The sequence below is a fragment of the Morone saxatilis genome, unplaced genomic scaffold (assembly GCF_004916995.1).
Source record: "Morone saxatilis isolate NCDOM2014 unplaced genomic scaffold, NCSU_SB_2.0 Contig2, whole genome shotgun sequence".
NCBI classification, from domain to species: Eukaryota; Metazoa; Chordata; class Actinopteri; family Moronidae; genus Morone; species Morone saxatilis.
This window is the reverse complement of record NW_023339762.1, coordinates 24,991,100-25,006,838: the sequence shown is the minus strand read 5'-3', so window position 1 is coordinate 25,006,838 and position 15,739 is coordinate 24,991,100. Positions and strand designations below refer to the sequence as shown.

Below are 15,739 nucleotides of genomic sequence, written 5' to 3'. Positions count from 1 at the left end.
CTCACCGTGCCTGCAGCACTCTGCAAAATGTGATGTTTGAGGGTTTTTTATTCCCCTCCACTTCACATCGCTGCATGTTTCATCCCACCCGCATGACGCTGACTGTGTTAACTGTGTTGTTAGAGACTTGTGAATCTGTTACCTATATACTGTCTGATTTAGGGGTTGCTATTGATATTGTGGGGATTATATTTTACATTATATGATTGGAAGATTGCTGTGTTTAAAACTACAGATGGCAGTTTTCTGGATTTGAAGATTATTAAAGCAGCTTTTTGTCTTGTCTATATTATTTCATATAAGGAATATAATGTACATGAGACCTTTATATGCTTAGGCTTAAAACCAATATGCTGGTCATGTAGCTCAAACTTAAATATAATATAATATATATGATTATCTGTCCAGTATAATATGGTTAATGTGGGAATACTAGCAATCAAATGTTGAATCAGTGTTTAGAAAAAGACGAATATTGATAATACGAGTGTGTGTGCTGTGATGGGACAGTAAGAATTAGAGTTTTTAATAGAGCATAAAGCATAATTGACCCTGACCTGAAAGAAATCAATGAACTCTTTTCAATTGATTTATCATCAAACAAGAGCAATTTAGGACAGCCACTTAGAGATTTTGATTAGCTAAAAAAACTGGAACGGGTCATTCTGGTGCAGCTACTGTCAGATAAGACGTAGCAGTGGCACGTTTTTCCCCCGGTTGTTGAGGTTTGCTGTTGTTGGTGGTAAGAAGCTACAGCATGTGGCCTGAAGGGTGAGACAGCCTGTCACTGGTAGCAAACCAAGAGCGTGCATTATTACTGCTTTGTAATGGTGGCATCTCCAACCGACGTCAAACCAGGGCACAGTTACCCTCTCCCATCAGAACGGCAGTATTCTCAGTCTCACTCTCCTCTCCTCCTCCCTCTAGCCTGGAGTCATAGATAAGTTTGCCGGGGACACCAGAGCGATCATCAATAAGGTGGCCGTGGAGGCAGAGAACAAGGGCTTGTTTGAGGAGGCGGTCAAACTGTACGAGCTGGCCAAGGTGAGCAGACCTTTTCTCTTTAATCTCTGCGCCGTTAAACTATCAGGAGGTAGAGCGGGTCGCCCTCTAATCCGAAGGTCGGCGGTTCAATCCCCGGCTCCTTCCTCTGCATGTCGAAGTGTCCTTGAGCAAGTTACTGAAACACAAATTGATCCCGATCACTGTATGGGCACGTATGAATGGGTGAATGTGACATGCAGTCTAAAGAGCTTTGAGTGGTCTGAAGACTAAGTGCAGTCCATTTACCAAACTATATTTCATTTTGGTATTTCTGAAAAGAGGCTGTCCTTCGCAGCTGTTTGTTTTGACTCATCTCTTCGTCTCTGTGTAGAACCCAGACAAGGTGTTGGAGTTGATGAATAGGCTGTTGAGTCCAGTCATTGCCCAGGCCAGCGCTCCTCAGTCCAACAAGGAGAGGCTGAAAAATACTGCAGTGGCTATTGCTGAGAGGTAAGGAAGCAGACACATACCACGCACTAGTTTAAATCTAATCAAGAGCATCACTTAAATGCCTGAAACTGATGATTTCCTTTGTCCACTGCAGGTATCGCTCTCAGGGAATAGCAGGAGAGAAGTCCGTCGATAGTACTTTCTACCTGCTGTTAGACCTGACCACGTTCTTTGATGAGTACCACGCAGGTCACGTCGACAGAGCCTACGATGTGAGTCCAGCTCTGATAATACATTGTGTCAGAGTGACTTGAATGTCATTAACTCGCCAAGAATAGATCCATAGCAAGACAGAGTAATGCAACCAGTAAACCAACAGTTCCAATAAAGTTGTATCTGTCACAGACTGTTGTGTTGAATATGTGAAGTTCCTCTCTTAATGTCGTCCCTCTCTGTGTTTCTCTATCAGGTGATGGAGCGTTTAAAGCTGCTTCCTCTCAGTCAGGACAGCGTGGAGGAGAGAGTGGCAGCTTTCAGGAACTTCAGTGATGAGGTGAGGTCAAGATCTGAACACTCAAAGCGGGGAACTTTCTCACAATACACCACGTTATTCCTTTACTCTTTCTAAAAGCGTATATTGAGTAAATCTGCTGTGTCCCCAGGTGCGACACAACCTCTCCGAAGTGCTGTTGGCCACCATGAACATCCTGTTCACTCAGCACAAACGCCTGAAGGGGGCGCCTGCGGGCACGCCAGGACGACCACAGAGGACCATGGAAGACAGAGACATGGTGAGAAGGACAGACTGTAATAGCTGAAAGAGATAAATAGTAAATTAGACATCAAAACTTCACAATACATATTCAGATCAGGGTTTATGTTAGCCGGCTCAAGGAAGCACATGTCGCATCTGGTGACCACGTTTAATATCATAGTGTTATAGTAATATAATAAATGGGTACAGTAGAGGAGGAGACGTCGCTGCTGTCGCATGCCGACCTTACTCACCGACTGCTTCTTCTTCTCTGAACAGCAACTGCGCAGCCAGGCTAGAGCCCTCATCACGTTTGCTGGTATGATTCCCTACAACATGGCCGGAGACACCAACGCAAGACTGGTGCAGATGGAATTACTGATGAACTGAGACACCCTCCACACACACACACACCACACCACACCCACCACAAACACCACACACAACACACCACACAACACACACCCAGCACCGACCCAACACAAGCTTAGACAAAAACCTTTTGGCCTTGTCTTACATCACTTCACACACACACACTCACTCATTTACCATTTATTTTGTTGTGTATAGAATACTGCATCCATCATTGTGTTAACAGATACATCCTTATATCATCCATCTGAGTTCCCCTTAATCGTCAGTCTGTTCTTTGTCTGTTTTTTTTTCTCTCATTATGTTTTTTTGTATCTTTTGTGATTTTGAATAAAAAAATAAGTTTACTTTTCAGTTGTTTTATTTTAAGTCACTTAAATGTCCATTACATTTACTATTTTTTTCTCATTTAGCCTCAATTGTTGCATGAGCAAGATACAATGTAAAGGTCAACAGTTCTGCATCTACTGTTGATTCAAAGTCTTGTACATTTCCAGTCCATTTTCCTTTAAATTTTTTATTATTTACAAAATTATGATATACATTTTCTATCATTTTGATAAATTTTACACTTATTCACATTTTACTGCAGCAGTTAGAGCTTGTTATCTCAGTCCAGGTTGTTGCAGTGGTGGATTTATTCCACATTTTGAACTCATTATTCATTAACTCTGGCAGGATGTTTGCTCCTCCACATTCTTTACTCAAGTAGAAGTACAGATACTCGTGTAAACAAAAGGAACAGAAGTAAAAAGTACTCAGTGAGTTTGTCATAAGTACTTTTCTAACAGAATCAGGTTGAGTCTCCTTAGCTTGTATGTTTCGTCTTGTTACATCGTTTTTGTCGTATTACGTCTGATGTATGTGATATGCACCGGCCTGGATGTTAGGAAGGCATGCAATGGGGGAAAACAATCAAATGCATTAAAACAAAAGTTTAAAAAAAGCCTGTTAAGGAGTAGAAAGTACAGATGTAAGGGATAAAAGTAAAATACATTCTCGAAGTACAGATACCTAAAAAACTACTTAAGTACAGTAACAAAGTATTTGTACTTTGGTACTTTCCACCTCTGCTTTAGAGCGAGCTTCTTATTCAACGCCTCATTTAATAGGCGTGATCTTACCTTCCAATAAGTGTTCATAGAGTGCGAGCTTACAGATTTGTAATTCAAAGTTGTCCTCCATAAGGTCTGTCTTAGTTTAGGATGATATGCTAAACAAACCTCAGCTGACACACACACACAGCTCATTTTAACTGTTACATCAGTTCATCTCATTTTAAAGAGAAGCTACAAATCCTGTGGTTGCAGGAAGTAGCCATGTTGTTTCCACAGGCTGTAGTACCGTATCTGTGACACGTCCTGTTCTCCGGCAGATGGTGGGCTGACTTGAACTCGACTGCAGGAACTGGAGGAATATTTCTGTCTGCAAACTGCGACACATTCCTCTTGATCATAGGTTTCCCAATATTTTACTGTATGAAAAAAGGAGCAGGCTTTACATATTCTTTAATAAAAGTCTGTTGTAGCTTTAAAAATTTTTTTTTTTAAAAAGCCACCAGATTTGCACACAAATCTTTAGAAGCAAGCACCCATCGTCCCCTCTGTTAAATTTGTGGCCCACACTCTCTGTCCTTCAGTCTGGCCTGAGAGAACACAGATGGAAGCTCATTATGTCTTGGCTGTTCCACATAACTGTGCCAGGATGTTGAGTTCATCCACGGCCACAGACAGAGCCGAGCCAAGTGCTATATGGTCCGTGCTGTTGTACTCCTACCCAGTGCTGGGAGCAGAGACACACCGCTGCCCTACAGCACTTAATAATATGTCCGACAAGTGGTTCCCAACCTTTTTCCTTAAGGGGACACTTGACTAAGTGACAAATTTTATGGATATTTCATTTTATATTCAATGCGTAACCGTAACAGTGAAGAACAACTGTATAATGACAATGACTGCAGGAAGTTTGTGTAAAACAAGTGATCTGGATGAAATATGAGCAGATTTACTGCATCAGAGATGAGTTTTCCGGATATTTTTAGGAACTTTTTATATATTTTTTTACAAATTTGGTTGTTTTAACTTTTTTAATGCAGGACTTTTAGCAAGAAAGTGAAGGCTAAGTGATTGTAGCTTGTGTTCACAGTTTAGCTCTTAAATAATAATTTCAACTTTAAAAATAACAATTTCATTCAGTTTTTTTCACGGAAATGAATGAAATGCTGAGATACCGCCGACTATGTATACATTTTCTTACACTCCATAAAATCAAGAAGGCCACGCAGCCCCCCCTGTAAAGCTTTAGCGACTCCTAGTGGGGGTCCCAACCCAGTGCATTACATCATATTAGATCAACTCAGATGCTTTTCAGTCACAAATGGCTGATCAAGTCTGCTGCAGAGACTCCTTTACTACTACTGAGTGAGTTGCCCCTGCTCCAGCAGCAGAAGATCTGCCTCTCAGGTGTGCGTGCTGCAGCTGGTGTTGTGAATCAGGCCGATGACAGACACCTCCTATAACCCGGCTATTTCACAACACCAGGGTGGCACCGCACCACTGCCGACGAGACGAAGACCCACCGCATGATGCTGCTGAGCGAGATTCAGGGTTATCTCCTGCCAACGTCCAGTGGAACATTGGACTGTAAATGGATATTTGCTTCTCACATTGTGTTTTGCTATGTAACATGATTCTGTTCTGTGCCCATTCATCACATCCACTTCAGTTGTTTTTTCCCACTTCATGTTCCACATTCACTCAGACATTACTGAACCAAATCATGTGAAGACAAATTCCTCCCGTTAAGACAAAATCAAGCTACATTCACAGGTGTAAACACTGACAGTCTCTACAAATTTGTAAAATGTTTCTCAGCCTTTTTGTCTGTTAATAAACAATATTACCAAGGTTTCCTCTGTAGATTTGTTTTGTTGCTGTTTGGGTCCAAAGGATGTGTGAACTTGAGGTTGCAGCCACACGATGAAATAATAATTTACAGCTTATTTTAATTTTCAAAGAGGAAAAAGTTGGCATCAAAAGAAATAAATCTAATTCAATGGGTAGGAGCAAGGCCAAAAAATGTGCGTCTTGATGTTTCAATAGAGCGATTTAACTGTTTGATATGCAAATTAAATCCACCGGCAGACGGTGGAGTCTTTGGGTGAATGAACACAAACCTAAACTCTAATCTAAAAAACCTGTAAATCTTACATCCTCTGCACTGCACTCAAACACAGTTCAGTGGGGCACCTTTTAGACTTAACAAACATAATGTTCTCATCTTGTATATTCTAAATGCTTAATGAAAAATGGTTGCTTAGCCTTCTTTTTGTCTATCTTACTTCAGTTCACACAACTTCCTGTTTAAGAAGAGATTGGTAATAGACTGTATGACACAAATATTTGGTTAAAATAGATATAAACCATGATTTCTTACTCTATTTTCACTGATAGAGCATTGGTCATGTCTGACTGAACTCCCTGTTTTAAAAAAACAGATTTATCCCAGTTGTGATGGTCTAAATAATAAGTCTTTAGGCCAATGGAAAGCTGTAGCAGATCTGGTGACATAAAAACCTAAAAGAGTATAAAGTTAAAACAAAATATCTACAAAATATCTTCATTTGGGGGATTTCCTAAGCAAATATTGATATATGTGATTAAATCAGGATATATTTCTGTAGATCTGCCCCTGGAGTGCTCCATCAGAAGCTACTACTCACTAACAGAAAAGAAAACACACACACACACGCATTATTTTCCATCTGATCTGCCACCAGGACTGTCTGCTGTAAACCTGCCTCATCAATCACGGTGCCTCCCTCATCAACTTATTCCGGCTGTGATCTGTCCCATCAAAAACAGATGGTCCTCAAACGTTGGAGAATATGGAGTCTGGCCTCCGGGTGTGACGCGTTGGCACTGTTGGAAATACAGTGACCCACTTACAGCTTTCCCCTGAGACACTGTAGTTCCCCCGTCATGGCAGAGCCCCCCCACTGTTCTGACCTGCTGACAATAAAAACCTGATTTCTGTTCCTCTTGTACCAAAAAACGCTTCTGTAGCTCCACCTTGATGTTTGGTTTATTATATTAAAAGTACTTCAGATACTGTGACCTTTCCAAAGCACTCAGCCCCACATTGTGCTGACAGTAGTGATGTATGGAGGAGACCCCTTCACACATGTCCTGGGGCGTGTCCAGACTTTTGGGTGGCACAAATGGGGCACTGACTTCTGCAGGGGTGGCATGAAGTCTGTATCTCAGCATTTTACTGCAGGCAGGGTTTTAGAAATACTGGGGTCCAAAAACTGAAGTAGCTTATGGGGCTTTTGGCACATGCATCAAAGCATCAAAGTAATTATTAAATTAAATTAATTATTCAATAATTAGGAATTTATTTCACAACTTTTTGTATACCCCTCGGAAAGAAATGCCGAGGTCCAGACCATGGGTGACCTCAGTTGTGGGTACGCCCAGCACTGGTGAGTAACTGGCCTATTTCAGACACTGGGATTAGCAAAGGGGATATTTTGCCTAAATTTGAAGCGTTATTTAGTCCCCTTTCCTGACGTGTATGATATGGTTGGTGGGTACCAGTGGGTGTGTTGTGTGTACAGTACGGAGAGGAAAGAGGGAAGAGGTAAAGATAATAAATAAGTAAATAAATAATAAACCTAGTGATGAAACATGGCAAAATATAGGCTCCCCAATGTCATCTGTGTTCAGTAACAGTTTTATTAGAAATATCTCAACATGTATGTCCAACAGTAGATAATAATTCTTGGTTATCATAGCTACTACACAGAGGTTTGAAGAGTACCAATTATTCCTTCCTGAGTGATGAACTCTACAGGAGGGATTCCCAAACTTCCACAATACATGCACATTAGACCCCGGACCCCCAATTTGAAAGGGTTTTTGTCTTAAGCAAACCCCCTCTGAGTGATTTTTTATTTTTATTTTTAGATTTTAAGATGATAAAGCCTCCATAGTCAATCAATATATAAACTGGGATCACAATAAATTACCATCAATAAAAAGTTCAAATATTTCATACCACCTTTTATTGGGGACCCTTACAGTCCACTGAAAACCACTGCTGTACATACAACAGGGAAATTAAACTGGTTTTAGATCCACTATCAGTTTATCCGTGCACAGATATAAATACAGCAGAGGGGTGCAGCTTCCAAATACTTAAATTTACGATGATACACAGCTGAGAAAAGCAGCAAATCCTCCGTTTGAGAAGCTGTGGGTGCTCAGAGTTTTCCGTTTGAGAAATAGCCGATATAGTTTCAATCCACCAATTAATACACTTAACTCACGTTTAATACAATTCTATAATAAATAAAGCATAATTCAGTGTACTGATCAAGAGAAAGGTGGAATTTCCTCCGTTTAAGGACAGACAGGCGGCAGCAGACAGACAGGTGTTTCTAATTGGGGAGCAGCAGGTGATGTAAACGGCCACAGCAGAGGAGAAGACACAGAGTGGTTGCATATATCGCATTTAAAAACAAGATTTACGTATACATTTATACATTTATATATAGTATAACGTAAGAAAGTACAGCAATGATCCTGCTCGGTCTGAAGGTGGGTGTATAAACAGTTTAAAGAGCATTATTGATCCTCAGTGGTAGAAAGCGAAATGTTTGCGTAGCGCAGAGTGTTTGTGTATCAGGTAATGTGGCCTCATACAGCTTGTAAGTAAGTAAATAAATAAATAAATAAATAAATAATGTAAAGGTGAAATGTTGATTCTTCAAACCAGCTCAGTTTGGTCCTCGTGCTTGTCCTGGGCTTCACGCGCCACCCCGTTGAAGGTAAAGATTGAATCAATGAGTGTGTTCTTCATCACTTCTTGTGTTCTTCATCACTTCTTGTGTTTTAATTTGTGCTCTTTTAAAATGCATTAGCCCTGTGCAGTTCTAATCGATGGAACTTTATATTGAGCTCATGTTTGAGTTCATTTGTGCCTTTTAAATTTATAGGATTTATATAGTTACTTTTTTTTAGTTTTTTCCAGATATTTTTATTTGTATAACTAATTTCAGAAGAAAGAAATAAGTTAACATTTTACTATGATGGTTGTTCCTTTCTGTAGTTTATTCTTGGGGACCCAGGGGCGTGTCCAGACGGTTTCCCATCCCATTATTCTTACCTCTTCCACTGGGCAATATGTTTCAGAGGCTCAGTTTAGGTCGAGGCAATGGGCATGGTAGCATGTTGGGAAGGGGGGTAAAATAAGACTCCAAAGTTAAGCTACATTTTGGCGATGGATGAAACTGGAAAGGCCATTTTTAGACCTCTGATCTTAAGATATCTGAATGAAAATGGATTCATGGGTATGCACAAGTCCCCACTTTACAGACATACCCACTTTATGCTAATCACACACAGTTTTGAGCAGAAACCATACAGTTTTTTGCTTGTGGTATAAATGTGTTATTTTCATCTAGTGTATTTGATAGGCATACCAGAGTCCATAAACAGTGTTGGAATTGCATAAATTGGGAATGACTGAAAAGTTAAAGTCTGGACACGCCCCTGCAGGGGCCGCAGTCAGTAATTCTTCAGTATGTTGAATATGTTGGCAGGATGAGGGTTAAGAGTCCTTTCTTTACCGTGCAGGGATCTGCAGCGTGGAGTATTGCACCGACCGCACAAGATGTCTTCTGTCTAAAGACCAAAGCAGCTGCAAATGTACCATTGGATATTACGGTGACCAATGTGACAAAAGTAAGAATTTTTTATTTAGTTTTTTACTTAATGTTTAATGTGTGTGTCATGCTGTATGGAAGAAGACTGAAACTAGAAACTGAGACCAGAAACTCATCAGGAAACCGTTTACTGAGCTCATAAATGAGTGTGAGAAGACTGCACATGCACACTCAAACATCCAACTGTAGAAAACAAGAAGAAAAACATATTTTTGAGTGGAAACTTCAGTCGATCTGAACTTGCTAATTTCTGATTTCATGTTCTCTTTTTGAAGGTTCATGTGTCCTCTTATGGATCTCAAACACTCACTTACGATCCATGTTTTACATTTTCACAGATGCACAAATCAAAGTCATGTGCGGCAGAAACTACATAGGAATTGGAGCGCTACAAGATTTCTTCGAATATCACAATATGCCGCTGGAGTCCCTGCACTTGCCCAACAAATCTTGTCGTGCTCAGAGAGCGGTCATCGATGGCGTGCCGTTCTACGTGTCCAGGATAACGAAAGACGAATACCTAGCCTGTGGAGGCAAGCCGCTGGAGGTATACACCTGGAGAATTATCTGCTTTAGATGCCACAAACACAAACACACTGTTAATAGTGCTTTTTTTCTTTTCTTTTTCGCCCTTAATACAGAAAAACTTCACTCACATCTCATATTCTCTGAGTCTACTGTCAGACCCTCAGGTTATTGGAAACATCATCAGAAATCCGCTCATTAGGATGGACTACAGATGCGTCTATCCATACATCAGGAGAATCAGCCTTCCTTTCCCAGTCGTCCCCTTTACCGTGTAAGCCAGGAAGGATGCTTAAACAAAGGCAGAATGAGTAGGATTTGTATCAGTTGGCACCTCGTCCCCCGGCTCAACAACAGACGCTCATCTTGGATACACGCTTACAATCTGGCACCTGGTCACTATTTTTTTTATGGAGTCGCTGTTATCGCCTGGGGGCTGCACACCCACTGTCCAAAGGTTGACATCCATAGCAAAATAATAAAATGCAGGCAAAGGGCAGCAGAGTCTCTGCAGATACAGACACACTTCTAGTGGGTCATAAGTGAACCCACTCATTCTGGATATATATTGGATACTGAGTTTCACCTGTCCTTTAACCCTGTGGTTCTCAAGCTGGATCCCCCACAGATCCTTGAGGGAGTTCCAGAGGATCCCCAGAAAAATGGGAAATCTTTTAATGTCACTATTATTTCATTGAAACACTGGTAAAACCTGCATACGTACTCACTGCCACAAAACTAAATGGATCTTCATCAAGGTCAGAATGTTTAAAAATCTTGAAATCAGGGCAGGTGTGGTTCATCATCCCACCCAACCAACCAAACAATGCAACATGCATCGCAATTTTAAAGCAAAGCTGCCATGAAATCATGTATTTTAGGCTACAACAAGCCTAAAAAAGTATGCGTAATCCCGTAACCCTTTTTGTTCATAGGCTTCAAAACCAAACCAAAAAGCCCCCCTGATAACCTCTGAAACTTGATATTACTGCTCATTGCAATCTGAAAGCATTATTAAATACAAACTGAAACTGCCTCTGTAAACAGACTGTGTTTTCTTGCCTCTTCTCTGTTCGTGGACAGTGAGACGGTGATGCGCGTGGCTGAACTTGACGCCACGATACAGATGATGTTGTACACAGACCACTCCTACACTAAGGCCTACAGTAGTGCCCCCACCATTGAACTCAGAGACAAGGTAGGTCAACGCTCAGCGACAAATATTAATGATATTTTGGTACTTAAATAACTTTTTGTCCAGGTGTATGTGGAGGTGACGGTCACAGACCCGGCAGATTTCTTCCTCCTCCGCATTAATGAGTGTTGGGCCACACAGTTTTCCCAGCCGAACGCCACAGAGGGGTTGTTACACACTCTGCTTCTGAACGGGTCAGAACAGCTCTCGATATCTGTTTGTTTTACTATGAACTCTCGCACACATCCCATTCCTACTCATCATTTCCATCTCTTTTATAAAACAGGTGTGTGAACGACAAAACTGTTTCCTTTCATAACGTGAGCGCGGGACAGTCTGGCCGTAACGGAGAAACTTCCACCATTCGCTACAGCTTCGACATGTTTCGCTTCACAGCAGAACCTCACGACCTTTATCTGCACTGCACCGTACAGCTGTGTGAGCCGGACGACCACCAGTCCTGCACGCCTGTGAGCTCATACTGTCTACTGGCTTTTCTTTAGATGCCTCATATTTTGTTTTAGGTATTGGTCTTAAACGTACAATATGTCATTTCTGGTGCTCATATCAAAACAAAATAGAAACTTTGGTGATGTTTGAAGTAGTGTGGGATCATGGGAGTTGTTGTCTTCACCACCATTGCGGTCACTGCAGTCAGCTTCTCCTGGTTAGGTTTCCTTCAGTGTTCATGGTTCAGGAGCTTTGTACCAGGAGCCGAATTATCCACAGAAGTCTCCTCCCCTCCAAAACAAACGGACCTGCTGCTTAAAACCGCTAAAAACAATGAATAAAGAAGTTCCACCTTAAAAATCACTGTTTTTCTAATGCTGTTGGGCAGACAAACGACGTGCTGCTGCTAACGTTAGTTCAGCTTGTTTCTCTGATAACTTAAGATCCAGATGTCCGATGACTAAAATCCTTTATCTGGTTATAATATAGTTTAAAAACCACCAAAATTTAGAAATTGTATTGTAAAAATGTGGCTTTAAAGTCAATAAAAAGTCAAACAGAACTGACAGGAAGGGGATGTCGGGGGTCAGATGACCGGTGAAACGCGGTGTTGTTTTATAGATATTTTAATGTAGAAATGTTACATTATAGCTTTAACATTGGTCAAGTCTCAAAGAAAACACTGTGGAAATGACCATGAAATGCACACTTACTCCATGAAAGGATCTGAATCATTTAGAGGGTTTATTGCTTCTGCTGTTATGACGTCACTTTGCAGTCTTTCATGTCTAATTTTTATTTTGTGTACAGAACTGCAATTCGATCAGTAAGAGAGAAGCAGTGAGAGCAGACCTCTCTGACGGCATCCTGTCGTACGGACCCATCAGGATCGAAATGCCAGACACACCTCGTTCCAGTAAGCTCCTGGGCACCCCCCACTGTCTCACTGTATTTAATGTGGATGTGCAGATACCATGAGTATGTCTTTGTTTCAGGCATACTGACGACGGTGGTGCTACCTGTAGGGGTCGTCTGGACTGTGGGCTGCTTCTTAATCATCCTAATAACTGTGGCCAAGGCCGGCAGCAGGAGGCTCAGACAAATGGAGGAGCATTGACAAAAATATTTGCTGCTTTTGGCAGCTTGAATAAAACTTTAAAACACGACTTTTATTCCTGTCCTGATGTGATTCCCAAAACAAGTGTCGTGTCACAGCATTGTCTTTCACCCCTAACAACATATTGCTTCTGGGTTGTGAGTGAATGTATCCGTTAGATCAGTTATGACAGATGTAACTCATACCACTGATTTAAAGACTGCAATTCATTTGTATTTCAGGTGTCCTGGTATTGTGGCTCATTGTCACATTTAATTAAACTATTAGTTACATCTGTAGTACCTGCAATAACAAGCAGGGGGGAATAGAGCGGGGTGGGCTGCAATCCATAAAAAATACCTGGTTGCCCCAGTTTGGTGTCAAATGCTGCAAAAAAATTTTCACGTTAATTTAGATCAATGGAAAAAAAACATGTTAAAGAACAAAATATAATTTAATTATAGGCTTAAGTACAGCGTATTGGAAAAAATTTATTGATTTCTCATGCCACCTTTTTAAATATTTATATTCAGTGGTTTACTAAAAATAATGTGCAATAATGTGATGTTTTTGAGTTAAAATATCTTAATTTAGAGGCTCTCCCAAGCAAATATTGATAAAATCACCCTTTAAAGTCTCCATGCTATCCTCAGGCCAGCCCCTGAACATTTCTATAGATGTTGTCTTTGTTAAACTAGTTGAATTAAACATTTTCATTGAGGAAGGTACAATACCAAATATGTTATGTTATTAGTTCAAACTAACTTTTTTCCTCTTTTTTTAACATTTATGGACATTATCATATCAGCATATTAGATTTTTCAGTTTAAGTTCTTTTCAGAAAAATAAAAATATATACGTAAAACACACAACAAAACAAAAATAACACAAGAGGTTAAATTAAGTGTTTACATAAATTAATACATAAATTAATAGTTTTGGTTCATTTATAAAATGTTTAAATGTGGAAGTTATTTGAGGTAAAATGTCTATAATAATCCAAAAGTAATAGAAACTAATCAAGTTACGTTACTTTAATATTGTGATACTTTGATTACTGACAACATTTTCTAACAGTTAATTAGTAATTATATCGGATTACATTTTTAAAGTTACCCTCTCAACCCTGGTCTGAATTTAAATAGTAGGTATTTTTTTTTATAAGGCGTCACATATCTGTAGTTTCCCTTTGGAGCAGCAGATGGCGCAGGCGCACTGAGCTCTGCCGGCTGGGAACCCTCTGATGTGGGTCTGCTGTGTGAGGAGGGAGGAGGGCCCTTCCTTCATATGAAGTCATTATTAGAAATCTTTTATCAGATACACAGCTGTTGCACGGCGGTTGCACACAAATATCTGCACTCTCCATTCCGAGTTAGAGCCGAAGATTTAGTGCAAAACAGCGCAGGTGAACTTGCACTTGAACTCGGCTTTTATATTGTTTGCAACAAGTTCAGAAACTGCGTTACTTCAGAGGCACTCTGTGTGTGTGTGTGTGTGTGTGTGTGTTGAGTCCTGGGCCCGGACCCTTGTGTTTGCTGCAACTGGAAGGAGACTTGTTGCAAGGGACTCCCTGTTGCTGATTTGCTGCCTTTGTGAGCGTCGGAAAGGGGGCAAGGTCTAGTTCATTCCTCCGCCGGCTACAGTGTGAGCTGCATGCATGAAAGAGACTGCTGTATGAACGCTTGGATGAGCCATGACACCGCTGGCTCCGCTCAAACCGGACTGCCTGCCGCCCGGAAGGGATTAGAACCCAACTGATTCATGTTTTTTTTCCGAGGGTTTGTGAATGCACCTTTATTTGCGTAATACTTTATTGTTGTTGTTGTTTTTTTCCGATGTTTCTGATGCGCCAGCTCCAAATATGAGCGGATAGCGCAGTTGTTGCGGAGGTTTGAGAGCTTCAATGTAAGAGGGGGGGAAGAGAATAAACCCTACCGCACTTTGTCCTCCGCTCCTGCCCGGCCGGAGCAACTTATCGGGCTGTTTCTCATCAAATCCACAACTCCGTCCTGCCATCCGGGGACCACAGGGCGCACACCGGGAAGAAGATGGCATCCAAACAAGCCTGGACTCAGATCTTCATCACACTGTCGTCCCTGTTCTCCCTGAGCCTGTGCAGCACCGCGGCAGATGTCCCAGAGGAGGACGGCTTCAGTGCTGAGGTACAGTCTCTGTGGGTCAAAGTACAGAGCAGATCCCCCATGTAGATGGTCACTGTGTTCCATTTGGGTGTTCCTTAATACTTTATGCATTTACAAGTGTCATAATATCGCTATATAAATGATCTTAGGAAGTTTACTGTAGAATTAAAGCTCTTCATGAGGAGGTTGTTCTGTTAGAATAAAGCATCAGGTGGGCTGTTGCACTGCAGGGATGTCATGTGACCTTTTGACCTTTTTCCGAATAACACTGAGCATGAGGGGCACACATGGGAAGAGTGCAAATCTATCTATCTATCTATCTATCTGTCTGTCTGTCTGTCTGATTGTGTTACAAGGTAAAACAAAAACATATTTAGCGCTGAAAAAGAATTTAATATTACCATTTTTTGAGTTTTGTTGGAAGATATAATAATGTTTATTTTAGAAATGATACAACAGAATTTATCCACCGAACACAAACAATGACAATAAGCTGTTTATAACACACTATAATATAGTTATAAGCAGATGTAAGGAAAATTTCAGTGTTTATTTATTTGTGACTTCTCCCTATGAAGCATCAATAACTGGTGTGTAAATAAATAATAATTGATCAACACGTTAATATAACACAGTAATCATATAAAATGTGTCTTTATAGTTTACATCAGTATGAATAGGTGTCCTTCACTCTCTTTACAACCGAACAAACTCTATTTGCTGATGAAGACCATGAGATGCGGCTGAGGTCGCCTTCCATTGAACCACCATGTTGCTACAGTAGCCCAGAACGGACAAACCAAACACTGACTCTAGAGAGGGCCTTTCACCTATTTTTGGTAGTTTCACGACCACTAGTTTCTCCTGCACACCTCCCAGCCTGATCTCATTCCTGCTTTATAACACACCGATCATTATTGACTGTTTATACATCAGTTACAGATGGATGGAAGTCATCATAGTTGATACATGCATTAATAAACACTTAAAATGTCCTTTAATCTGCTTAGAACTACATTACAGTGTGTTCCCTTAGGGGTTCCTG

The 15,739-nt window shown here is 40.8% G+C and overlaps 3 protein-coding genes across 3 annotated transcripts in view; all 3 read left to right on the top strand.

Annotated features, from left to right (window-relative positions):
• nup93 (nucleoporin 93) overlaps positions 1-2,627 on the top strand; it is a 28,209-nt gene extending 25,582 nt beyond the window's left edge. Inside the window, exons 17-22 of the mRNA XM_035665767.1 lie at positions 928-1,044; positions 1,376-1,494; positions 1,589-1,706; positions 1,904-1,987; positions 2,097-2,225; positions 2,468-2,627. Of these exons, the coding sequence (XP_035521660.1) occupies positions 928-1,044; positions 1,376-1,494; positions 1,589-1,706; positions 1,904-1,987; positions 2,097-2,225; positions 2,468-2,578 (678 nt within the window). The 3' untranslated portion in view covers positions 2,579-2,627. The remainder of the gene's footprint in view (positions 1-927; positions 1,045-1,375; positions 1,495-1,588; positions 1,707-1,903; positions 1,988-2,096; positions 2,226-2,467) is intronic.
• Positions 2,628-8,139: 5,512 nt separating this feature from the next.
• zpd (zona pellucida glycoprotein d) lies at positions 8,140-12,623 on the top strand. The gene is made up of 10 exons (XM_035665327.1): positions 8,140-8,160; positions 8,339-8,390; positions 9,199-9,306; positions 9,626-9,834; positions 9,929-10,086; positions 10,896-11,010; positions 11,074-11,201; positions 11,294-11,477; positions 12,268-12,373; positions 12,453-12,623. Exons 1-10 carry the CDS (start codon positions 8,140-8,142, stop codon positions 12,572-12,574), a joined length of 1,203 nt encoding a protein of 400 aa, XP_035521220.1. The 3' UTR covers positions 12,575-12,623.
• Positions 12,624-13,856: 1,233 nt separating this feature from the next.
• LOC118330248 (matrix metalloproteinase-14-like) overlaps positions 13,857-15,739 on the top strand; it is a 17,872-nt gene continuing 15,989 nt past the window's right edge. Inside the window, exon 1 of the mRNA XM_035664726.1 lies at positions 13,857-14,715. Within this exon, the coding sequence (XP_035520619.1) occupies positions 14,602-14,715 (114 nt within the window). The 5' untranslated portion in view covers positions 13,857-14,601. The remainder of the gene's footprint in view (positions 14,716-15,739) is intronic.

What these genes read in the sequence shown, in the direction of transcription:
- zpd (XM_035665327.1), top strand. Translation starts at nt 8,140, where the DNA reads ATGATCCTGCTCGGTCTGAAG. An exon ending in CCATTGAACTCAGAGACAAG is followed by an intron (nt 11,011 to 11,073) that starts GTAGGTCAACGC and finishes CTTTTTGTCCAG; the next exon opens with GTGTATGTGGAGGTGACGGT. An exon ending in GCCAGACACACCTCGTTCCA is followed by an intron (nt 12,374 to 12,452) that starts GTAAGCTCCTGG and finishes TCTTTGTTTCAG; the next exon opens with GCATACTGACGACGGTGGTG.